The following is a 25,807-nucleotide window of genomic DNA, read 5'->3' as shown; positions in this document are numbered from 1 at the left end:
TTCAAATATCCTGACAACTCTAGAAGTGTCAAGGTAAGTATTACTAATATTGCCATTTTACAGATAAGCTCACACAATTTAAATAATTTGTCCAGTAGTTCTCAAAGTGTGGCCCTTGAAACACTCCTGGGGGTCTCCTAGGTCAAACTATTTTTGTGATAATATTAAGATGTTGTTTGTATTTTTTTTAACCATGTTGACACTGGCACTTAAAGGTTTAAAAACAAAGGTGGGTAAAACCACTTGCACCTTAGCATGAACCAAGGTAGTGGCACCAACTATACAACAACTATTGTATTTTTCACTGTGTACTTTCAGTTAAAAAAAAAAAAAAAGCAAGTTTCACTTAAGAATGTTCCTAATGAAACAGTAAAGCTATTAGTTCCATTAATTATTGGTCCTTAAGGGGCGCCTGGGTGGCTCAGTCGGTTAAGCGTCCGACTTCGGCTCAGGTCACGATCTCATGGTCTGTGAGTTCGAGCCCCGTGTCGGGCTCTGGGCTGATGGCTCAGAGCCTGGAGCCTGCTTCCGATTCTGTGTCTCCCTCTCTCTCTGCCCCTTCCCCGTTCATGCTCTGTCTCTCTCTGTCTCAAAAATAAAATAAACGTTAAAAAAAAAATTAAAAAAAAAAAATTATTGGTCCTTAAATAGATGCTATTTTGTTATTTTGTGTGACCAAAAGGGGAGCACACTTAGGGCACTTCTATTAATTACCTCAAAGAAAAACACTTGAATGGTTGATTTGTAAGCTGAACTTGACTTTTTTTCCCACAGAAATCTATTTTTACTTGAAATAATGATTGACAAACTATGGTTAATCATACTTGGTTATGTGGTAGACATTTTCTCAACAATAAACAAAATACCTATCACTTCAAAGAAAGCAACTGACAATATTTGTTGCAATCATAAGATAAACTTTTAGGAACAAAATAGAATTTTATAAAACTTATATCCTCTACCATGAATTTGACAAGTTCTCTTTTTATTTATTTTTGAAAGAGAGAAAGAGAGAGACAAAACATGAGCAGAGGAGGGGCAGAGACAGAGGGAAACACAGAATCTGAAGCAGGCTCCAGGCTCTGAGCTGTCAGCACAGAGCCCGATGCAGGGCTGGAACTCACAAGCCATGAGATCATGACCTGAGCTGAAGTTGGACGCTTAACTGACCCAGGTGTCCCAAACTTGACAGCTTCTTGAAAAATCCTTCAAGACTTTCCTGATTAAGTTGGTAGAGATATTAACAAATATGATTTTTTTAGTATATTATATAGTGAAATGTGTCAACACTTGGAAGATCTGCTTAATTCAGTGAAAAAATATTTTCAAAATGACCAATGCCACAAAATCATCCTTTGGTAAAAGATACATTCAAATTGTGAGATAGAAATGCAATTTGATGTAACAGAATATGACAAAGTTCACCAATATGGTTTCAGATTCTATGCTGCGACTAACCTCTAAGAAACTATCTTAGAATAGTTAAGAAACTATCAAGATTATTGTATCAAAGAAAAATATACAAAAATTATCTGAAAAGGCTATTAAAATACTCTTCCAGGGGCGCCTGAGTGGCTTAGTCAGTTAAGAGTCTGACTCTTGCTTTCAGCTCAGGTGATGATCTCACAGTTTTGGGGCTTTGTGCTAACAGCACAGAGCCTGCTTGGGATTCTTTCTCTCCCTCTCTCTCTGCTGCTCCCTCCATTTGTGCTCACTCTCTTCCTCAAAATAAATAAACAAATTTAAAAAAAATAAGTAAATAAAATATTCTTCCATATTCTAACTCTATACCACATGAATCTATATTTTCTTCATATATGTCAACCAAAAACATGTCCTGACAGAAGCAGAAACAGATACAAGAATCCAGCTGTCTTTTATTAAGTCAGAGAGTAAAGAGATTTGCCAAAGTGTAAATAATGTCACTCTTCTCACTAAATTTTTTGAAAATGGTTTTTTCATAAAAATATGTTTTGGGGGGGTGCCCAGGTGGCTCAGTTGGTTAAGCATCTGACTCCTGATTTCAAGCTCAGGTGATGATCCCATGGTTTGTGAGTTCAAGCCCCACATTGGGCTCTGCACTGACAGTGCAGAGCCTGCTTGGGATTCTCTGTCTCTTTCTCTCTCTGCTCCTCCCTCACTCGTGTTGTCTCTCTCTCAAAATAAATAAACTTAAAAATACGTTTTTGTATTAATATGTAATAAGTTTATTTTAAGTGAATTAGTAAATAATTGTTTCCAATTGTTCTCAGTTTTAATTTTGAATACAGTAAATATCAATAGTTATAACCCACACAAACAAGTGTGTAGGGTCCTGAGATCAAAATGTTTGAGAAGCGCTGACCATAAATAACACTCCTGGGAAGTGGTAAAGCCAGGTCTCTCATCTGTTCTCTAATTCATGTTGTTTCCATGGCACAATGTTACTTCCTTACCCAAAAGAGTCATAGATATTAAAATGGGAAGTAGAATTAGGTCCCTAAAGCTTTATTTTGCAACGCTTTTTTCCATAATAGTTAAGTTGTTCAATGTTTTGATATTTTTCTTTGCGGAAGCATGAGCTTCTTGTCCCTAAAATTTTAGAACTCCATTAGGAATTCAAGATGATGCTTTTTGGCTACAGAATACAAAGGAAGTAATGTTATTCAGCAGTCAGCTTATGCCAGAAGTAACTGTATTTTGAGTTTTATGTTGTATATAAAGTCCAAACAGTTGGGAGATATTCTTTATTAGATTTTTAAAAACACAAGTAACTCTGGTTGTTTGGCTCCAGGCTTGTTTTTCATCTACTTGGTGCTAAGCCCTATGAATTATGTTTATGATTTGGGGGGAACAACTTTGCTCGGGGACATCTTCAGAAGGAAATCCTGCATGCCTCTCCGTAGCACCGCGTTCTCAGCCACCTCCTTCAGGCCTCTGTGTAGCTTCTCCATCTCCTTGTATTCACTTTTGACGTCTACACAAGAGCAGAAAGCATGCATCAGGAGCTAGTGTCCTTTTCAGAAATGTCCCCAGAAAACAGACCTCCTGAGAATCTTGCTAGGACCTGGGTCACTTGTCCCAGAATGCGACATCTGGAATGGACTTAGAGATCAGATGGTCCATCTGATCAATTTATTGCATAAAAAGCCTGATCAAACTGGGCATTCTGGCTCTTAAGGCTTATCTCAGCATAGCAGTCACCCTTCAAAAGAAACACAAACCGACACATAAAATGATCTAGGAAATCACCGAGTCTTCACAAGAGCTCAGGGGAAGGAGATACCAAGCCCACCTACACAACAAACCTCCCCCTCAGTCCTCTCCAGGATTCTCTCTCCTTCCCCTGATCCCCCTGCTCCCAGCAGTTCTCATTCTAAGTGAATTTGCTGTTTTGACATCTCAGCTCGGGTTTTCACGTTGTGATCTGCAATCATATATCCTTATAATAGCTAATTTTATGTGTCAACTTGTCCAGGCTATGATGCCCAGTTATTTGGCCAAACACTATTCTGGATGTTTCTGTGAACATATTTTTGGATGAGATTTACATTTAAATCATTAGACCTTGAGAAAAGCAGACTGTCCTTTACAATGTGGGTGGGCCTCATCTAATTAGTTGAAGGCCTGGCTAGATCAAAATCTTGGTCTCCTCCAGGAAAGAGGGAATTTCCATTTTACTATTTTAATTTATATTCTCACACATCTTTTTACCAACCAAGTAATACTCAGAGCAGGGACTGTTTTAGACCTCTGTCTGTCCTCTGGCACAGTACTCCCTACATAGTATATATTTTATTGTTGATGGGAAGAAAGGGAAATGATCTTAAATTATGGCAGGAGCAATTTACATTAAACTCAGGGGAACATTTTTTTGTGTGGGAGACCTAGATAGTTGGAAGACCTTTGGTGAGCAGGAGTTCTTTAAGGAAGACACAACTGGATGACTGTAATCTTAAAACAGGCTCCTGTGAAGGCCTAGACAGAAGGTCATGAGAGAGTTCCATAAAGTAGAGTGAAAGGGTGTTGTATCACCTTCCCAAGAGACCATTAGGAACAGGTTAGATGTCTGTCTAACCAACCTGAGATGGGGAATAATTATTTCCACAGCAAGAGATATGTGTAAGACAGATGGTTAGAAGCAGCAACTGTGGCTTTTACTTTAGAAATAGCTCCGACCACTTTCACCATGACATATCCAATGATATACAGCAATGGCATCAGATCCATTTTTTTCCCAGCAGGCACTTGTGTGCAGAGTTTAACAATTAAAAGGCACAAAACATATGGAGTGAAAAATAAGTCTCCCGTCCTCTGTGTCCTCCAGGCTCCTAGTTCCTCTCCTTAGAGACAACCAGTGTGGACAGTTTCTTGTGTATCCCATGGAAATTTGTATGCATATACATACGTGTTTCCTTTTCTTCTCTCACAGATGGCAATGTATTCCACACAGTTTTTCACCTTGCTCTTTTTCACTTTACATGTTTTGGAGATTGTTTCACACCACTAACTCTGTATAAAAAGCCACTTTATTCTTTCTAACAATTGCACGGTCCTCCCCTAGTTGTGTACCTAAGTTAACTTAACCAATGCTCTACTGATGGATATTGGAGTTGTTCCAATGTTTGCCATCCTAAAACAATGGTGCCCTGAATAACCCTGTCCACGTGCCATTCTTCTCATGTATGAGGATACCACAGGATAGATTCCTGGAAGTAGGATTGCTGGGTCAAAGGATATGTGCATTTTTGACTTGGCTACAAATGTCCCGATTGCTTTTTGTACCAGTTTATACCCTCCAGTTCACACCGGGAGGCCTGGGGGAGCTCATGGCATGGAACAGAGATGGTTGCTGGCAGCTGCTGTTGCATTCTCAGGCTCCTGGTCCATGAAGAGAAACCTTTCTCTACCACCAGCAGAATATGAGGCTTTTCATGAAAAGGTACGTACTCAAAACAATGGATTTATGGAGACTGCAGAGCAGAGGTATCGATTTGAATTTGCCACTTTCCAGCCATGGATCCTTGGGCACATAATCTAACCTGAGTCTCTGTTTCCGCATGTGCAAAAGGGAGCAACAGCATCTCCCTCTGAGGGCTAACGTGAGAATTATCCGAGATGCTGCACACAGAGCCCGAGTATAATGCATGGTCTTGGGCGGGTGCTTAGCAAAGGGTGGGGTAGTCATTGTTTTCATCATCATCATCATCATCATCATCATCATCATCGTCATCATCATCTCTATCCCATGCCCTGGAAATTCTTCCTAATTGATTTCTTTAAATCCAGCAAAGAGCAAGCACAGCTAGGGGTGCCCACAAGGTCATCGCTTATGCAAAAGTTTTATGTAATTACCTGCAAGCTCCTTGTAGAGACCATCCTCCTGGGATGAAGCAAGGGTCAGCATGGTGGCAATACTTCCCTTCACCTTCTCTGTGATTCCATTCTATACAACAAAGCATGGTCATTCTGTTAGGAAGGCACAGTCCAAGGAAAAGTTATCTTAGGAAAGAGACCCCAACCAATCCCCCACAAATTGTGCAGACTGGGGGTGCCAAAATCAAAGTCAGTTCCAAGGGTGGGCTACTTTAGAGTGCAGCAAGTGGCTCAGGAACCCTCACAGCAACATTTCTGTGGGGTCCTACTTGTCTCAGCATCTCCTTTCTTTCCTGTCTATCAAGATTCATATGTGATTGGACCTCTCTGGTGCTGACCAATTGAGTCAGGGGCTAAGGAGGCTTCATGGAGGTGGGGGGGGAGGGGCAGTGGGGAGAAAACAGCAATCGCAGAGATGGAAAAAGAGAAAAAGAGCTGGTCACTAGCCCGCGAGCCTATTGTGCATTTAGTCACTGGAAAGATGTCTATTGAATACCTGCTTTGTGCAGCACATCATATTTGACATCCCTGATTCTTCGTCCCAACTGCCTGAGAAATTTCTTCTTTCTTATATCAGTCCTTCTATGAATGCAAACCATTTTCCCTCTTCTAACCATCTCTTGTCTACCTCTGAAAAATACCTGACTCTTTCATCTAGACTGACATAGTATTTTGAGCCTGGGTCTCATGACTCTTTTTTTTTTTTCAACACACCAGGCCAAGAACCCTAAGCCCTAGTCCCAGCTCTAGCTGTGAGCCTTGAGCTAGTAACACAGGCCCTCTGGGCTTCAGCCTCCTTGTCCATAGGATCAAGGAATGGGGTCACTCTGTGTCTTTGCCCACTTTCAACTTCCCACATTTCTGTCATTTAAGATGCATTTGTATATGATCAACGTACTAATCATTTTTTTTTTAGTGGAATTGTTTTGGGGGGGTATGATAAGAACTAATTTCTTTTCTTAAAGTTTATTTATTTTTGAGTGAGAGAGAGACAGGGCATGAGCAGGGAAGGAGCAAAGAGAGAGGGAGAGAGACAATCCCAGCAGGCTCTGTGCTGTCAGAGCAGAGCCCAACGCAGGACTTGAACCCACAAACCATGAGATCATGACCTGAGCCAAAACCAAGATTCGGACGCCTAACCAACTGAGCCACCCAGGTGCCCCAGGGCCAATTTCTATATACCAAATGGGGACTGCATGCTGTAGAGTTTGGCCAATTTTATGCAAGTATTTGTAGACTATGATAACATATTAAATGACAGAAAGTAAACTGCTACTGGCAAACAAAACACCTCTTAGCTCATTCTGAGAGAAATTATACACTTTGTATTATAGAGAATGGTATTTTTCCAAAACTGCAGTGGGGTGGGGGTAGGGGTCTGGGTGGGGGACACAAGATTGAGCCTAAGTAAGTTGCAGACGTTTCAGGAAGTAGGTTGGTTGAGAGGTGAATGGAAGTAACAAGTAGCCAGCTTAGGAGAGGGTCAGCTAAGTCTGGACTGAGGCAGAAGAATTTGGAAATGCACATGGCCATGGAGAGGCCAACAGTGGCTCAGACTAAAACAAAGAATTTTTATTACTTGGGAGGGGGGTGGCAAGCAAAGAGATCCAGAGCTGAGACAAGATGGCTCAAGTGTACTTGACAGAAGCATTAGGTTCAAGGAAACTCTTAGAACTGTTTTCTGAGATAGAATCAGACCTAAATCTATGCTAGGTGTCAAAGGTGACTGACCTATGATAGTTTATTGGCATTTATTTATTGATGCTTCATGTAGACTAGACATTTCCCTCATTTCAAAAAATCCATCTGGAGATTATGCTATTGTCAGAGACAGAGACGCTGGAGCTGGGTTACCTAGTCCCAAACCTGGCTCTACAACTTAGTAACTATGTGGCCTGTCGCTATACCTCTCTCTCTCTCTACCTCAGTTTTCTTATCTGTAAAATGAGAACAATAATAGTCCCTACCTCCCAGGCTTGCTGGGGGTTAAATGAGCTATGTCAAAAGCTTAAGGACCCCTATCGGGCTATTACCGTTGTTCTGCTGGTGATCTGGTAAAGAGGAAAGACAGGAGAGAGAGCCGGAGGGGCTGCATTTCTGAAGTCACAGTCCCAGAGAGACCCCAACACCAGGATGCAGTGGTGGGGAAGGGGGAATGCCAAGTGCCAGCTGGCCTCTTCTCCTGGCATCGTAGGCATCAGTTGGGGCCACTTTACAGAAGGTATCAGCTCTTTCTGGACCCGAATGACTACCACCTCTTCCACCATCCGCCCCTGCTTCTTTGGCTCCCTCCAAGAAGCCTCTTTGGGGCTGGAATTCAGACTGTGGGTGTCGAATACCTTCAGTTGTTGAAATTGGTGCTGCATTCTTTCTTGAGCCCTTTCAAACATGCCCTCGGCCACCTGCCGGTCCACCCCTCTCCTGATGACGTCTTTCATTCTCTCACACGCTTTTTTGCCAGCAATCTGAGCGGCCTCTGGCAAAAATGATAGCTACAGTCACACCACAACAAGGACTTGCAGAGAAATCTTTAGCATCAGAAAGAAAGGCAAGCAAACAAACAAAAACTATGTATGCACACATATATGTATGTGTACACAGACACACACATACATATGCACATACACACATATATATTCATATATGTGGCACCATTTCCCACACAGTGGAAATTGTTTAATCATAATATGATACAAAAGATCAGCACTCTCAGAATTTAGATAACTGTCATTCAGAAAATCTAATGGATGAATTAAGCAGAAGTTTACAAAATTCCCGTGCACCGCCCCCCCACCACCACGACCAGAAAAAAACAATGGGACCACCAAAACAAGAAGGAGCTGGAAGGTAGGTTTACAAATACTTAAAGGGAGTAAGAATGAGAATCAGATAGTGGATTCAATAGTTTAACCAGATGAGATGCAGCGAGGAGAGGAGAGAGAAGCAGGGTGAATAGATACAGGGTGGGCAGAAAGCACTGGAAACACACAGATAAAACTGATTCATGGGTCACCTGTCCCCTGACCCTTAAAGTTATTTGGTTTTCAATTTGTGGACTAAGAGTATGAGAGGGACTCAGGACGCAGGAGGACAAATACTTTGAGAGGAGAGCAGAAGAAAAGGACGCTGAAGGAGCTGACCCCAGAGAAAGACCCCAGAGGAAATAGACATGTCACCCTCTGGAGCGCCCACCTTCATAACAGGGCTTCAGATCGCTCTGAACAGAGGTGGTGAGAGACTCATAGATCCTCCTCTTCTTTCTGAGGATGTAATCTTCCAGGCCTCCCAGGATGGCACTTATCTGAGAATCCACATTAACAAAAGGCCATTTGTGACAATTCCTTCGATAGAAGCGGGTGTTCTTGTGTGTGGCCACCATTTCCTTCTGCTTTATGTTATGCTTGGCTGTTTCCATGTCATTTCCCCAATGAGGCTGTGAGCTTCTCATAGGCAGGAACTCTGTCTTAGCATCTTTATATCCCAAAGTGTTTCCTACCATGCCTGGCACTTACAAATGCCTCAAATATTTGCTGAGTTGAACTCAGGCACATGCAAGGTGGTCAATAGGCCCTCTTAGGGGGAGGATGTGAGAACAGGATAGTTCTCTAGTGTTGCTGTGTAATTCGGGCTGTGCTTGTGCTATGGACTGAACATTCGTGTCCACCCAAAATTTATATGTTAAAACCCTAACCCCCAAGGTGATAGCATTAGGATGTGGGGCCTTTTGGAGGTGACTAGGTCATGAGCAGGGAGCCCTCATAATTGAGACTATTCCCTTTACAGAAGAGACTCTAGCAAGTTCCTTTGCCCCTGCTAAGGTGAGGTGATGGTGAGAAGACCATCATATATGACCTGGGAAGTGGACCCTCACCAGCCACCAACTCTGCCTGTGCCTTGACCTTGTACTTCCAGCCTCCTGTGAGGAATAAATTTCTGTTGTGTATACCCTACCTCATTTACAGCATTTTGTTATAGCATCCTGAATAGACTAAGACAGGCTAGAGGAAAATGGGTCACAGACAAGAGTCTTGAGTACTCAAAACTAACAAATGATGTACAAAAAAAAAAAAAAAAAAAAAAAGACTCTTCTTTAAGCTTCATTGCTGTGAATAATGACTTCATAATATTGGCAGAAATGATTGAAGGTCAGTTACAAGTGGATGTTACAGGTGGATTCAAATGTTTGTACATCTAAAGATTCTTTGAATATTCTTCTTGGGAACTGAGTCTCCTTTCCAACCTCGGCACTTACTGCTGGTTGCTTCCCAGTGGCATAGAGCTGGCTTGGTGTCCCGTCCTACATCCTCATGGCAGCCTAAGGGCCACCCCACACACTGTGTGTCGTGTCTCACAGCACTTGCTACAAGACGTGCCCAGACCTTGGCACTCCAGGAGAGCAGGGGGGAGAGACATGCAATACTTCTGGAATCCTGCTGGTAAGAAAGCCACCGCCCAACGTCACTGCCCTCTTCATTTTACAGGGATCTTACCTCCTGGATCAGAAAACTTTTTTTGTAACTATCATATTTCCAGCCACTTCTTATTCCAATTTCCATCATTTTCTCCTGTAGAGAGTGCTTAAAAGCTTCTACGTGAGGCAGCAATGCTGACCCAGTGGGCTTTCCAGCTCTACAGAAGAAACAATATAAAACGTTAAGAGACAACGTGGCCACCGTGGGGCTAAAACAAAAGGAAGCCAGCTGGTATCCTTTTATTCACTTTTAAGACAAGGGGATGAGAACGAATAGGTACTGAATTCCTACTGGTGCCAGGCACTGTTCTGTGCCAGGTCCTGCACCTAAAAGTCTACGAAACCCATTTTACAGACAAGAAAACTGAGGTTCAGAGAAGACAGCTGTTGTGTTCACAGTCACACAGCTAGCAAGTGCAGAGCCAGGCTACTTTGTACACTGATCTGTTTAGCCTCAAAGGTCAGTCTTCCCACTGCCAAGGTGTTTCCATTTGAAAGTGTGGGACTTAAACTACATTTTTTTTAATGTTTATTTATTTTGAGAGAGAGAGAATGAAGGAGAGAGACAGAGAGAGAGAGGGAGAGCGAGAATCCCAAGCAGGCTCTGGGCTCTCACTGCAGAGCCTAACATGGGGCATGAGATTGTGACCTGAGCTGAAATCAAGAGTTGGATATTCAAAGAGCTGAGACACCCAGACACCCCTGAACTACATTTTAAAAGATGGATAAGATTTAGGGAAGTGAAAACAAGGAGGGGCTATTCCCCATGGGGACAACGTAGTGAACAAAATTTTCAGAACATCCCAGGAGGAAGAAGCAGCAGGTTATAGAGGAGAGGGCATAGACTTGAACTCCTAGCTCTCTACTTATGAGCTGACTGACACTGGGAAAGCTGTCCGAAGTCCTCTAAATCTCAGCTTGTCCACTTGTAAATAGACAGAAGGCCCTTCAAAGGGTTATTGAGAGGATCTAATGAGATCATGTGCGCACAGAGCTTAGCACAGTTCCTGGTACATCTCGCTTGCTCTTTGCTACCCTCCAGGTTGGCTGAAGCAGGAGGCTGGGACTGAGCAATAGGACTGGGATAGAGTGGAAAGGCCAGTTAGAGGCAGGTGGGATGTCTTGAATGCCATTGTAAATAATTTGGAGTTTATTCTACAGACTTGTAAACTGAGACAGGGTAGATGGAATGGCATGACCCCAAAGGAGCTAAAGGAAGGTGGGGGCAGAGAAGGGGAACACCGAGTAAGAATCAAGCAAAGGTAGAACGGTTCAAGCAGCAGCAGGTGGTGAAATGCCAGAGGCCAAGGAGGGAGACTGGGGGCAGGCTCTTGCACTAAGAAAGGATTAGAGGTCAAGGAAGGAGGGAAGGAGGAGGCACCATGAAGCTCAGACAGCTAGTAAGTCAGCAAGCATGCAGTATGTCAAAAACAAACACAGAGTCATCAGTCAGCCACTTTGCAGTTTTGCATTTGGGGAAATTTACAAAGGCCATGTGTTTGCTTAACTCCACACTCTCCAACCAAAATAACCTGTCCTGGGCTCAGATCCATAAGAAAATGTATCCCTTGCTGCATGTATGAAATATTTGAAAAATAATGGGAATCATAATATTAGTCTAAAAGTAACATCTCCATCTGTACTCCAGTAACATCTCCATCTGTACTCCAGGTCGCCACGAGAAATTAACTAACCAAACCAAGAAGGCTTTTGTGTTTTTCCAGAGACTAAGCTTTCCTCCTCAAGTTGCAAGCTACTCTTCACGCTTCCAGATCCAAAGTACAAATTCTTATAAAGCGGAGACTCCAGCCCAATGCTCTTCAGATGTTTGTTCACGAAGGGGCAAGAGAAAGGATCTTTTACCTAAAAATGCCTCCAAAAACGGGATCGATCTGGTCATAGATGGGCTGAGTGATGGCTTCGTTCAGATCTATTCTTGCAAGAGTCCTGGAGGCATAGATGCCATTTTTCAGGCAAACAGCTTTCAGAGTCTGATGAAAGCCCTGGTTTCCTCTACTCCTCTAGGTAATTAAACAATAAGTTAATAGAGTTAGTAAACATTAACTACAATGTCACAGGATCAGAATTGTATTGCCTTTGGCCATAGGCTATGACCAAGAATCACAGGGAAGAGAAGGGACAGCTTCATATTTCGGCATACTCTTGAGCCAGACAGAGGGCACAGCAGTCATGCCTGAGTTGGCGGCTGCCCTGGCTTCCGAGCGTCTTGTGCTTCCTTGATCACAAGTCTCCTCATACAGTTTCTATTTATCTGTTTACTCATTGCGCTTCTCTACCAGAACAGCTGCTCGTTGTGGACACAAACAGTGTCTTATCTGCCTTGATGTTCTTACCATCTGGCAACAGCATAAGTAGTGCTTAAATGAACAATTATTAAATGAAAATGTGCTATGACCCTACTGGGAGTATATGTTTCAGACCTTCCAAGCATAGTCCAAGTTTTTAAATACTTTTTGTTGAATGCCTAATAAAATGTAATTTGATTTGTACATCTTCATAGCATTTTTTTCCCAGAGAAATAAATTCAAAAATCAGAGGCAAAAAAATACAATGAAACTAGAGCCACACGAGACATTGATAAATCTTAGCCAGATGGTGATTCTTAGTGAGGGGAATAAAAATATATTTGCACTGACCAAAATTTTAGTGGAGGTCCTTGTGATCAATCAATGATATATGCTTTAAGGAAATCTGTTTCAAGTGCATGGTCATGTAGCATAATACAATTGGCATCATACTATATATATATATATATATATATATATTCATTTTAATATTCTCTTTTCACTTAATAGTATAACATGAACATTTCCTCAAGTCATTGTAAATGCTTGCAAAAATTGTTTCAATAACCACATAATATCATGTGGATGTATCCCAATTTATTTTACCATTCTCTTCTGGTTAGATATTTAGGTTAGTTTACTATGTTACATAATAATATGATGGTAACATACAATGTTTGCCCAAATTTCTGATCACAGAGGAAAGTGTCCTATCCAAGACACCTCAGACATGTCTGTAGTTACAGAGAAAAACACCATTTAAGAACTGGTGAGACAGGGGACAGTTCACGGGATGACATCCTAGCGAAGGTCTGAAGATGTTCCTTCTATGAGCAAATTGTCTCAAAGGAATGGTCTCCGCTTTGTGCCTTTGCTTTCTCAGAACCTACTTACTCACTTTTGGTGATCTGGGATTTTTACCATCATATAGAAACAGTTCTCCCCAGAGTCACTTACTTACCCCAGGCCTGATGAAATAAATAAGCAATTATTTATTATCTCTCACCAGCTCTATGGGTCAGGAATTCAGATATAGCTCAGTTGCTGTTTCACTGTTCAATAGATGGCCAGGCTGTGTGGCCAACGTTAAAAGGCAGATAAACACCACCCAGAAAAGAGACAAGTACATGATTCAAGGTCACTGAGAACAGACAATATTCACACTAGGCTCAGGCAGTATAGCATTTACTTACAGCAAGAGGAGAAAAAGTGTGCACAAGATCCAGCCATTTGCAACACACGGGTCCCTGTGGCCAGCAGACCCCCTCCACAGCCAATGCAGGTGATCCCACAATATGGGATCCCACAGTGTAGAAGGACCCAAGCCCTCCCCCACAGGATCTGAAATACAGAAAACTGGGAGCTAGCCCAAGGGCCTTGGCCGCCTATACTAAGCAGAACAAAGAAGTACACACTGAGCATAAAACAGGAAAGAATATTTCTACACAAGGCGATAAGCCCAGGACAGGCTGTGAGGGCTCTTTATCTCTTGGTAAGGAAGTGGTCCAGGCCCAAGGCCCATTCTTATGTGGCCAAGTGGGGATTGAAAGACCACATGCACAGGCTGACCTTTCCCAACAGCGGGCCCGGGCCAGTGCTGGCTCAGGTCTTCTCCATGAGGCTCTGTCAGGCACTGGCTGGGGTTACAGTCGCTAGAATGGGGCCAGAGGACCCACTCCTAAGGAGGCTCACTCCAGAGTTGGCAAGGTGATGCTGGCTATTAGACAGACTTCACTACTTTTGTGGAGATTTACAAATGTTGAATCACGTAACTGGTTGGCAATCACAAGTAGCTGCAATCGTTTGCAGAGATGCAACAGGCAAGTGTAGGGGTTGGGCATCCAGGCTCTGAAAATAGACAGGCCTGCAGTAGATGTGGATCCCATATGTGGCCACGGACGAGTTGTTCAGCCTCTGTAAGGCCATAAAATGAAACTAATAAGAGTGTTTACCACCTGGAATTGTTGTGAGGACTGAATCAGTGATGCCCAGTATCTGGGCACCAGAGTCAGCATTTCTTCCACGTTTGCTGAAGGCATGAGCGAATGCTCATGCACATACTACATTCACGGACACTCAGCTGCCCGCTTCCACACGGAAGGCATGCCACCTCCCCTTCTCCTATGTCAGAAATCTGAGAGTCCTCTCTGATGACCCCATGATCATTCCCACTTCTTTACTGTTTTAGCTTTCAGTTTTCTAGCGTTTTCTCTCTGTCCGATACCAGAGGCATCTCCTTCCCTCTCATCCCAGTCACGGCACATACCTACTGATCTAGATCCCGAAACAAACTCTTACGAAAGCCATGAAGGTAAGAACACCCAGATGAGATCATATGCTAGAAAGGTGGTATCATCTGTGTATATAAAAAAGCCCGCGGAAATGTAGAGCCCCATTGCACACCACCTTTTCCCTGCTAACGTTCTAGCTTTCCAACTCATATTAAAACAATGGCAACAACATACAATCTAGGTGCTACTCCCAGCTCTAGATACTTCTGTATCATCTTTGTCACATGAGCGGTGTTGTTCATCACTTTTTACTCTTAACAGGTGTTATGGAGTGAACTGTATCCCTCTGAATCAACATGTTCAAGCCCTGACCCTGATGTGACTATATTTGGAGATAGGGCCTTTAGGGAGGTAATTAGGGTTAAACGAAGACTTAACGGGTGGGTCCTGATCTTACTGGACAGCTGTCCTTATAAGAAGAGAGAGAGATGCCAGGGAGACACACATAGAGAAAAGACCATGGGAGAACACAGCTAGAAGGTGGCCTTTTGCAAGCCAAAAACAGAGGCCCCAGGAGAAACCAACCTTGCACTGCTTTGATCTTGAGCTTCTAACCTTCACAACTGTCAGAATAAATGCCTGCCATTTAAACCACCCAGTCTATGATATTTTATGTTATGCAGCCCTAGCCAACTAATACGATACGCCTTTTTTCCCCACCCCTTAGCCTTAGATAAATAAAGCCTGGCACTTACATTTTTATCCCTCAGAAAGCCCATATAAGTAATTAAAAGATAAAACAATTTGCATGCCTAGTGAGAGGGTTCAAGATGTTTCCTTACTGTGTAATCGAATTGACATTTATATCAACCCCGTTAAGATAGGTAGGGCAAGTATTTAGCACCTCATTTTGCAGAAGAAAAAACCTACAAGCTTAAATGGGTTTCAGGCTTCACCCAGGGCTACACAGTGGATGATGGGTAGAAAGACCTCAGATCCGAAATTCCAGCTCAACTCCACTGAACCATGCACTCTTTCCTCACCACGTACAATTGGGCAGTTCTCACTACATGCTTTCTTGTATGCAATTTTCACCCTCTCCTACTCTCTTTTAGCTTTTTAGTTCCTTCAAAGGCCATGGAATAGTGCAAAACGAGCTTGGAGGTAAGGCAGATGTCACCGAAAATTACAGGTCCTCCCTGGAAAGGGTCACTCACCACCAGGCATGTCCCGAGGATCCGTCGGTAGGAAGCCTTGGCATTTCTGACTCCCTCTTGCAGAGGCTGTTTGATGTGGGCAAAGCACTGGTCAATGACCTTCTCCAGAAGCTGTATCTTCTCTTCCACAAATCTCCGCAGGCTACTCATGTGCAAGAATTCGTTCTAGGGACAAGGGTCAGAGAAGCATAAGGCCACCTCCTAAGGACACTTTCTCTCAAACTTTGCTTCCTTTATGCTCATCCACCAACACAAGATTTAGCCTGAGCTAATCACCCTCAGATGATTTCTATTGTCCCAGTAAAGCATCTCACAGTGCACAAATCTCCTTAAGTTTTGTGGATTGGAGAACACAATAAATATATGCCTCCTACAACTTACTTTGGGCATGTAAACCATTAGGCTTTTCGAGGGAATAACTAGTAGAATAAAAATCCAATTGCTGTTAAAACATATTTTTCATTGACATCTGATTCTACTAACATTTAGTGGATTTTGACTGGGCACAAAACAGTTTTTGAGGATAGTGTTTCTCAAACTTTAACATGTGTGCAAATCACAGGGAGAATTTGGTCAAATCCCAAAACCTGAGATTCTACATTTCCAGCAAGCTCCCAGGTGATGCTGCTCTTCTGGGCCCTGGGCCATACTTTGAATAACAAAGCTACAGGACACAACAATAAAGACAAGGCCTTTTCTTCAAAGGAGAATACAGTCTAATCAAGGAGGAAAAGATCTACTGAAATGATACAAGGGAGAGGTAGCCTTGACCCCTAGGTTCCAAATTGGGAATTGTGTCGTGTTGTTCCCTGTGTGAGAATCTTGGGGGACCCCACAGTGCCTGCAGCAGACGGAAGCCATACTACTTAGCTCAGCACTTAAGGCTCTTTATAGCCAGGTCTCAACCAACTTCTCCAGCACCACCAGCTCTCTGTTTGCCCAAGATGTCATCCTATCCCTGGGTATCTGCTCCTGAATGCGCTACCATTTCCCAAATGTGTCATCCCTTTTGTGACCCCATGCCTTTGCACAAGCTTCCCATCCTTCCAAAGCTCCAAAGCACCCATGTGGTGGAACTGGCGCTCTCTTTCCTATGCTTCCATTGCTTTTTGTACATCCCTGTGTTCCAGCCTTCCTCCTGCTGTGCTATGTCAGTCCCATCCCATATCTTCTTCCCTAGACTTGGAACTCACTGAAGAATCCACGGACAGTGTTATTCATGTTTGTTTATTCTGAGGCATGGCACAGGATTTGTGGCTGACAAACAATTTGGAGTGAATGAACGCCCCAGAGAGACTGTTAGACAACGTGGGCTTTTAAATTCTATTCCAAATGTGATGACAGAAATAGCTCTCAAACTGATGTGTGACCTTATACAAATGACTGAGCTTTTCTGGATCTTGATTGTATTGAAGTGAATGAGGTTGAATGTTCCGGACAACAGGTGTTCCTCAAACTCCCACACTCTGTAAGTCTTAGAGCAGACGAGTTTTAAAGTTTATGGAGACTATTCAGCTTTCAGCGAACCCTGGGGATTCCCATAGTTTTTCACCAGTAAGAATTCTATAAGCCATACTTTTCTTTCAGAAGGACTTCTGGATTCTTTTGAGTTTTTGGTGTCACTGGTGATCAAAAGGAAATAAGAAAGGAGTCACCAATGGAAACTCTATGGGCAAGATTCTCACAAAGGCTCACCCTCAACAAATCCTTGTTGAATAAACAAAAGAATGATAAGAAAGAGCAGGTCTGGGAATAAAGGAACAATTAGAAGAGGAAAAGCTGGTATTTACTATGAATAAACACAGGGCTCATTCAACACTGAGATGTCATAATGAACTTCCTACTGATTCATAAAAATAATGACTAGATCCCTGTTCATTTAAAATCACTAACTATGCAAACTCTCTATTTTTTGGTTTGAATCATAATCTTAAAACTGATATACCACCACATTCTTAGGTTTGATTTTTTTTTTCAGAATGCAAAGGAACTGACAAAACTCTTGCCTTCCAACTTTCCATCAATGAACAAAGACTTGAGACCAATATCTGAAGCCAAAGAATTTTGAGGGAAAATGCTGGCAAAAGGCTATCTGAAGGGCTACCCGAGAAGCGCCAACCGGCTCCCTGCCCTATGTTTGCTGTCGCCTACAGTCTGGCTGCAAGGATGGTATTTCATCCCCACACGGGCTGCCCCTCTGCCTCAGCAGAGGAGAGCATGGGGGGGGGGGCACTTCTGAGTTTGATTGCAAAATGCCTCGTCCTTGTGTTTGTAAAACAAACCACCGCACACGGCACCACATCTGATTTGTTTTCCATCAGCACTTCCAAAAGCAATCTTTTGCTGGGCAGAGAGGCGATTTTCACCCCGAAGAACTTTTTCAGGAAGTTAGAAGGTCAAATGCTTCCCTGGTATTTCAGAGGACAAAGTCAAATTAGAGAATCTCAGATTCCAGGAGGTTGTTTTATGCTTTGTTTTATTTTTTTTAGTTTTTGGGGTATTTTTTTTGTTTGTTTTTTGTTTTTGTCACAGAACTAAGCCAAAATGAGGCATAAGAAACATGATGAAAAAGACAGGGAACCTCTCTATATATATCACTTTTATATAGAATTTTGTTAACGTAGATATTTGACCAAAACTGCAGATGCCGTCTACAGTTGGCATTGCTTACTCTTCACATTGAGGTCAGGTCCCCATTATCTGCTCCTCCTGGCCACTCCATGGGGCCAAACTGGGTATACCTACCCACATTCTCAGGACCAGCCCCTTGAACTCTCATAGAGCCCTACTGGTTCACTTTCTCTGGCCCTACCTCCTTCTGCATGACAAGAAATTGGACAGTTTGGTTGTGCAAATCTGATGGCTGAAAGCAAGTGTGGAAATAAACACCAACCAAATGAGAACCTGCAAAGACTATTTATTCAGAACTTGCTGTAGCAAGAGAGTCAGCCACCATCACTTGGGTTTGGCAGAGACTCAAAGGCAAGCAGAGGAGTGGGAAGTCTTCAGGTATGCTCCCATCTGAGGCCGCTGGCACAGGGAAGCTGTGGGTGGGCTAACTAGAAGCAAGGATCCTATATGATTCGGTAGGGTACATATTTGGCTTCTCTGGCTGGAAGCAGGGATGTAGATTAGGAAAGTTGTCGATTATTAACCCATCAGCCCATTTGGGGCTAATTGCTATAGACATTATTGCTTAGCTTCTTGGAGTCAGATAGCAGTCTGACTCCCTATGAGTCTAACTTATAGCAGGCTGCCTTCCTAAGCTCATTATTGTAGATAAGGGGCTGGTTTCCTAGGCAGGTTGCTACAGGCTGTGAGTCAGAGTTCTGATTTTTTTGTTTTTTTTTTTAAGTTTATTTATTTATCTTGATAGAGTGAGAGCAGGGAAGGGGTAGAGAGAGAGAGAGAGAAAGAAAGAATCCCAAGCAGGTTCTGCACTGCGAGTGTAGAGCCCAATACAGGGTCAGAACCCATGAACTGTGAGCTCATGACCGGAGCCAAAACCGAGAGTCAGACACTTAAAAAACTAAGCCACCCAGGTGCCCCCAGAGTTCTGGTTTAACATATGACTTCCTACTTGTATATTCAGTCCCTCACAAAGAAGCAGTGCACTTGGTGACTGATTGCAGCAACAGATCTTTCTCCCAAACTCTCCCCAACCTCTAACCTAGCAGCCTATCCATCTTATTTTAGGGTTAAAAAAAAAAAAAAGAGCCACCCACCAAAGAGATAAATTTGTCCATTACTATGAGAAAAGTAATTTTGAACTGCCCATTCAGAAGGTCTGCATTCTAGATCATGAAGATAAATACATAAACTCTTCGCTGAATGTCCCTCCTAGATCCCTTCCTCACATTATTTTGCTAGGCTGCTCTGAGTTTGAGATTCTGATGGCACCAAGGCATAAGGGAAATCCATAGACAGATGAAAAAGTTTTTGGACTGGAGCCATTCCTTGGTAGGATAACCAAGAATTGCCAATATTCTACTAGATTGAAACAAATCACTTCTGTTATCACTTAAACACATTCCATCTTCTTCAAGTCTCAAGAGAGGTAAAAGCAGCTGCTGATTGATTTTACATTTTCCTCTCAACCCATGTAAAATATTATTTGTTTCTTTTTTTACTCAAATGTCACAATTTTAACCCCCTAATTATCTTTTTGTCCCCTTTGAATTTCTGGGCTTAGTATCTTCCTTTGATATGAAAAGAAAAATTATCGTAAGTTATTTTTCTAGCTTTGCAAAAGGGAATGTTCTGCTCAGGTTGGGAGGCAGAATATACACGCACAGGTATCTCTCATACCGGCAGGTTTTCCATGCAGTTGAAACTGTCCGTGAGGAGCAACAGACCAAAGGCTTCAGTAACATACTTGGTCACCATCCTCCTCTTCTTGTCCAAGAGCCTTTTCCTGATATAGCCTCTTAACTTGGGGATTTCTGGAATTCACAGGCAGCACAAACCATTTTAAAAGGCCAGAGTTCACAGCAAATAGAATCCACAAAAATTAACAGATCAGAATGGCAGTCTGAATTAACCACAGTTGAGGTCCTACATGGGCTGACTGCCCACTCACTACACCAGCTTTTCTGAGGGTATTTTCTCCATGTCTAGGATCAACGATAAGGAAGTTAGCCTCCTAACTCCTAATTTTATTTAGCAGTACAAGTCAAAGTAATTAGAAAAGTGCAGGCTGCTTAAAAACATTGGCACTTCCCTTTGGCCTGCTACTTACCAGAATAGTTGAATCAAAAGTGCCCACAATCCGAGATACTCAGCTCTTCAGTCACCCTAGACTTCTCCATCTATATCAAATAACCCTTAACATGAAAATCGCTCATGCCTGCTGTAGAAAGGATGAGAACCTCTGCTGAGTGGGATTCTGGTTTAGAAACTCATGTTAGTCCTAATGCTGTGTTCATCAGAAGGTAACAGACTCTTCCTACCTTTTCCCCCATTATTCCCATAAGTGGAAATTCTTTTTTTTTTTTTTTTTTGAGAGAGAGACAGGGTGAAAATGAGTGAGGGGCAGAGAGACAGAGGGAATCCCACCAGGGACAGAGAGAGAGAGAGAAGCAGGTCTCACCCAAAGCAGGATGCCTGCTAACTCGAAGCAGGTCTCGTCAAGCTCGGGTCCTGCCTGCTTGCCCACTTTTCACTGAGTGCTCCAGTCACACAGACTTTTAGGTTCTTTGGATTTGTACTCACAGCACCATTTAACCAAGCTTTATTTTTACCTTGATGTTTTACACATGGCTTAGCATTTGCTCATGTAGATTTTAAATTCTGACAAGAAAGGGGTCATGTCTTCTGCTTCTTCCTCCTCAGAGACAGAGCATACAACAGAAGCTCAGTAAATACTAATACCTGTAGCTGGGTGAGTGAGGAATCTCAAGCCAAACACTGAGAAAGGACAACCCAATCACTGACCTCTACCAACTCTTGGTAGACTTTGGATGAAAGAGGAATTGTCTCAGGCACCACAATGCAGAGAGAAAAACAAATACATTTGCTAATAGGTACAGAAACTGTGGCAAGCTGGAAATGTGGCGCAGAAAGTTCTAGAGAGGAAAATTCAGAGCTCATTCTTGAGAATTTTAGAGACTGAGATAAAAAATGTATCAATTACCAGTTTCCTCCTCGGTGAGAAGAGCCTGTTGCCAGTACTCCTGGGCGCTGACTGTGTACACGAGATCGGAGGCTTCCAGAACCTTGGAGTCGGCGGGCAGTTTTCTCTGAAGTGAGAGCGGCACACGGAGAACAGAATACTCAAACATGGTAAAGGAAATAATGCACAGGCCTTACAAGAGCCTTCCGCAAATTTCAGCTCACTAACTTTCGGTGCTGCAACAGCCCCTTAAAGAACACACAACACCTTGTACGTCAGGTCTTCCTATCTGTCCAGGCCTCATAAGGTTGGAAGTTGTAAGAAAACTGCTACATGGAAACTATTCTCTCAGGAGGTAAAAATAGCAGTTTTAGGGGTGCCTGAGCGGCTCAGTAGGTTAAGTGTCCGACTCTTGATTTCGGCTCAGGTCATGATCTCACGGTTCGGGAGTTCGAGCCCCATGTCACACTCTGCACCAATAGTATGGAGCCTGTTTGGGATTCTCTCTCTCCCTCTCTCCTTCTCTCTGTCTCTGTCTCTGTCTCTCTCTCTCTCTCTCTCAACCCACACCCAACATAAATAAGATTTTTAAAATAAATAAAAATACCAGTTCTAGAAGGAAATGTATAGAGAAAATGGTTTAAAGTGTACCAAAGTGTTCACAGAGGGGAAAAGTACTGCAGGCTTTATGGTAAGAAAAAAAGCACAACTCCAGCAAAGGCAGTGATGTGCTGCACCAGCACATGAGAGCCACGGCACACGGCTCTCCCCAATTCCACCTTTAGTGACATCACCCTGGTGGCTTGAAATTGGCAATGGTGGGAATCAGCAAGTGCTAGAAATCAGGACTTTTGGGGTTTGCTTCTTTTATTTATTTGTTTGTTTGTTTAAAAATTTTTAATGTTTATTTATTTTTGAGACAGAGTGAGTGCAAGTGGGGAAGGGCAGAGAGAGAGGGAGACACAGAATCCACAGCAGGCTCCAGGCTCCGAGCTGTCAGCACAGAGCCTGACGCGGGGCTCGAACTCACGAGCTGCAAGAGAGATCGTGACCCAAGTCGAAGTCGGATGCTCAACAGACTGAGCCACCCAGGCACCCCTTCTTCTTTTATTTTTAAACAGAGATCTGGTTGTTATATATTTACCTAAACACCACGACACTGGGCAAAGGTTGTGTAAAAAAGTACAATTTCTTAGCTGGGTGGTTAGTGAGTAATCAGACACATTTAAAAGCAGAGTAGTGTTTAAGTAAATGATGGTTTTAAATGGCAAGGAATTAAGAATGTGAGTAAATGGGTTTTTTTTATTAGAAAAATCATCACCACAGAGAAGTAATACTAGAAGTATACATAAATATTGTTCCATAATCTTCATTTTTCTCACTTAAAAGAAAAGAGAAAAATCACAAAGTGTGCATGTGTGTGCATAGGTTTGGGGGCAGTAGAACACCATAGAGAGTCACCAGTCTCTTCCTGATGCAAAGACACAGAAGAGCTGAGTGATTCCAGAGACCACATGTCTGGCAAGTGGTAAGCCCGTGTAGTCAAGGCTGGAATAGATATACCTGGATAGGCTTCCAGAAGCCTCACACACTGCAGACAGGGCTGAAATTATACAGAAGATTTGCCACAATTAACTTTTTTCCTTTCTGATAGCGTTTGACTTTGGAAAAACAGTTTAGGAAAGTTGAAACTATCTTCCACTGGAAGATAAAATTGATACGGAATTAAATTTAAGTAGGGTTTAAAACAGTTGAAAGCAAGAAGTATGCCTAGCTGTGCCTAGGTATTTACATTACTTAAAACCTTGCTCTAAATTTTGTATATCTCTTCTAAAAATCATTGAAGATTAGTTAACCTTTGTGCTTGTTATTATAGTGCAGAGAAATATATTTATGGTGCCAGTGAAGTGACTACAGTATGCAGGTTCCATTTTATTATAAAAGAGATGTCGTTACAGCTGGAAGGTAGGTGGATACGACCTTGCTGGATACAGCAAGAGGTAAGTGGACACTCACCAAATTGTCCTATGGAAAGATTAGTCACTGTTGTAATTCACACACATTGTTTATTACCACAGTTTGTAAGAATATTTTGTATATGAGAGAGAAGAAACCTGTAGCTCAAAATAGAAGGGATACTAGGGGCACCTGGGTGGTTCAATCAGTTAAGCAACTCTGGCTCAGGTCATGATCTCATGATTCCTGAGTTCTAACCCCGCATCGGGCTCTCTGCTGTCAGCACAGAGCCCGCTTCAGATCTTCTGTCCCCCTCTCTCTCTTACCTTCCCCCACTCATTCCCTCTCTCTCTCTCTCTCTCTCTCTCTCTCTCTCACTCAAATAAATGAAAAAATTTAAAAAAAGTTTTTAAAAAATAGAAGGGATACTAGATAGAAGCGGCATCAAAAAGAGATAGCAAAGTTGGAGATCAGTAATACGAATCATGACTCAATTTTCAAAACATCTATCTTTTCTAGCTCCGTCATTAAAATAATTTTGCAGTGATATCACCCTGTCCACTTCTTTCACTTGTATTAAATCATTTAATATGAACCCCTACCACCCCAAGTCTTATTTTTAATATTATTCTTTACTAAATGAAACCCAAGTGTCTTTGAGAGTAGTAGGTCCATGTCTTAGGGCAGGGAAAAATAAAAGGGGCCTGAGTATTTTGTTGTTGCCAAAGAGCAAAAATGTTTTTAAAAGGGTCTGGGTAAGGCTAAAAAGATCCAGCTTAAATTATGGGCTCCCGTTGGCCGAGATATGAACTTGAACATCAAAAAGAACACAATAATTCTATGAAAAGCCATGAGCCCATTATAACCTTCAAACTAAGAAAAATAAGTAATATTAATAAGAAATATATATGTGTTGGTCTCTGCCACTGGTTCCTGACCCAGGACTCCTAAATTCCTTGTAATTAGGAGTGATAGGAGAATCCTTTGTTCTAATGTTTAGTCTTTGACCCCAGTTTTCAGCATAGAGTTCCAAAAACCATCGTCATTTCCTAAGTGATAAGAGCACTAGAAGCATCTCTTATTCTTCTTTTATGTTTATTTATTTATTTTGAGAGAAAGAGAGAGAGAACAAGCAGGGGAGGGGCAGAGAGAGAGAGAGAGAGAAAGAATCCCAAGCAGGCTCTGCACTGTCAGCATAGAGCCTGACATGGGGCTCAAACCCATGAACCATGAGATCATAAACTGAGCTGAAACCAAGAGTCGGACGCTTAACCAACTGAGTCACCCAGTGCTCTGAAGCATCTCTAGATCTTATATTTGGTCTTTGACTCTAGTACCTGACACAGAGTTCCTAAATCCCTTGGAATTTTCTAAGTGATGGGAGAATTTTTTTTTTTTTTTTTTTCCGATGAGGCAACTCTGGGTGAGCTCCTGAGTGGGGGCTGGTCACAGAAAGATCAAGCTATTAGAAGTTTGGAATTTTCAGCCCCATCCCCCATTTTTCAGAGAGGGTAGAGGGGATAGAAATAGAGTAATTGATGATGCCCTATGTGAGAAAGCCTCCATAAAACCCCAACAATATGGGGTTCAGAGAGCTTCTAGGTTGGTGAATGCATCCACATACCAGGAGGGTGATATGTTCCAACTCTTCAGGGACAGAAGTTCTTGCATTTGGGAACCTCTCAGAACTTTCCCTATAGATCTCTTCATCTGTATCTTTTATCATATCCTTTATTATACAAAAAAACTGGTAAATGTAAGTAATTCTCTCATTGCATTCTGTGAGCTGTTCTAGCAAATAATCAAACCCAAGGGGGAGAAGGTCATGGGGACCTTCAATTTGCAGCCAAGTCAGACAGAAGTTGTGAGTAAACTGAGGACCTACTGTTTGCATCTGGCATTTGAAGTAGGGGGCAGTCTTGTGGGACTAAGCCCTTAACCTATCGGATCTGATGCTATGTCCTGGAAGATATTGTCAGATTGAGTTAAATTGCAAGATACCCTGCTGGTGTCACAGAGAATTGCTCGATGTGGGAGAAAATCCCAACATGGGTGTCAGAAGAATTGTTGTTTTTTTTAAATTTTTTTTCAATGTTTATTTATTTTTGAGAGAAAAAGACAGAGAATGAGTGGAAAAGGGGCAGAGAGAAAGGGAGACACAGAATCCGAAGCAGGTTCCAGGCTCTGAGCTGTCAGCACAGAGCCTGTTGCAGGGCTCGAACTCAAGGACAGCGAGATCATTACTTGGGCCGAAGTTGGACGCTTAACTGACTGAACCATCCAGGCACCTTACGGGTATCAGAAGTATTGTTAAGTGTGTTAGCATGGATTGGAAAAATCAATATCATTAAAATGTCCACACTGCCCAAGGCAATCTACAGATTCAATGTAATCCCTATCAAAATACCAACAACGTTTTTCACAGAACTAGAACAAAAAGTACTAAAATTTGAATGGAAGCACAAAAGTCCCCAAATAGTGAAAGCAGCTGGAGAAAGAAGAACAAAGCTGAAGGTATCATGCATCCAGACTTCAAACTATACTATAAAACTACAGTCATCAAAACAGTATGATACTGGCACAAAAACAGACACACAGATCAATGGAAGAGAATAGAGAGCCAGAAATAAACCTATGCTTGTATGGTCAATTAATCTGCA

General features: G+C 42.4%; 1 protein-coding gene across 7 annotated transcripts in view; it reads right to left on the bottom strand.

Moving 5' to 3' along the window:
• Positions 1-2,712: 2,712 nt before the first annotated feature.
• The window catches only part of NUGGC (nuclear GTPase, germinal center associated), a 55,633-nt gene continuing 32,538 nt past the window's right edge, over positions 2,713-25,807 (bottom strand). For 6 of the 7 annotated variants that reach the window (XM_060653666.3, XM_060653665.3, XM_060653669.3 and 3 more), the window contains 9 exons: positions 21,213-21,318; positions 19,889-20,022; positions 15,581-15,745; positions 11,690-11,847; positions 9,846-9,984; positions 8,548-8,656; positions 7,695-7,831; positions 5,335-5,425; positions 2,713-2,956 (listed from right to left, as the gene is read on the bottom strand). In XM_060653666.3, coding sequence (XP_060509649.2) covers positions 2,817-2,956; positions 5,335-5,425; positions 7,695-7,831; positions 8,548-8,656; positions 9,846-9,984; positions 11,690-11,847; positions 15,581-15,745; positions 19,889-20,022; positions 21,213-21,318 — 1,179 coding nt within the window. In that variant the 3' untranslated portion in view covers positions 2,713-2,816. The remainder of the gene's footprint in view (positions 2,957-5,334; positions 5,426-7,694; positions 7,832-8,547; positions 8,657-9,845; positions 9,985-11,689; positions 11,848-15,580; positions 15,746-19,888; positions 20,023-21,212; positions 21,319-25,807) is intronic. The other variant, XM_060653671.3, reaches the window with a different exon arrangement.

This window comes from Panthera onca, chromosome B1 (genome assembly GCF_046562875.1).
Source record: "Panthera onca isolate mPanOnc1 chromosome B1, mPanOnc1 haplotype 2, whole genome shotgun sequence".
Taxonomy (NCBI): domain Eukaryota; kingdom Metazoa; phylum Chordata; class Mammalia; order Carnivora; family Felidae; genus Panthera; species Panthera onca.
This window is presented reverse-complemented; position numbering and strand designations above follow the sequence as displayed.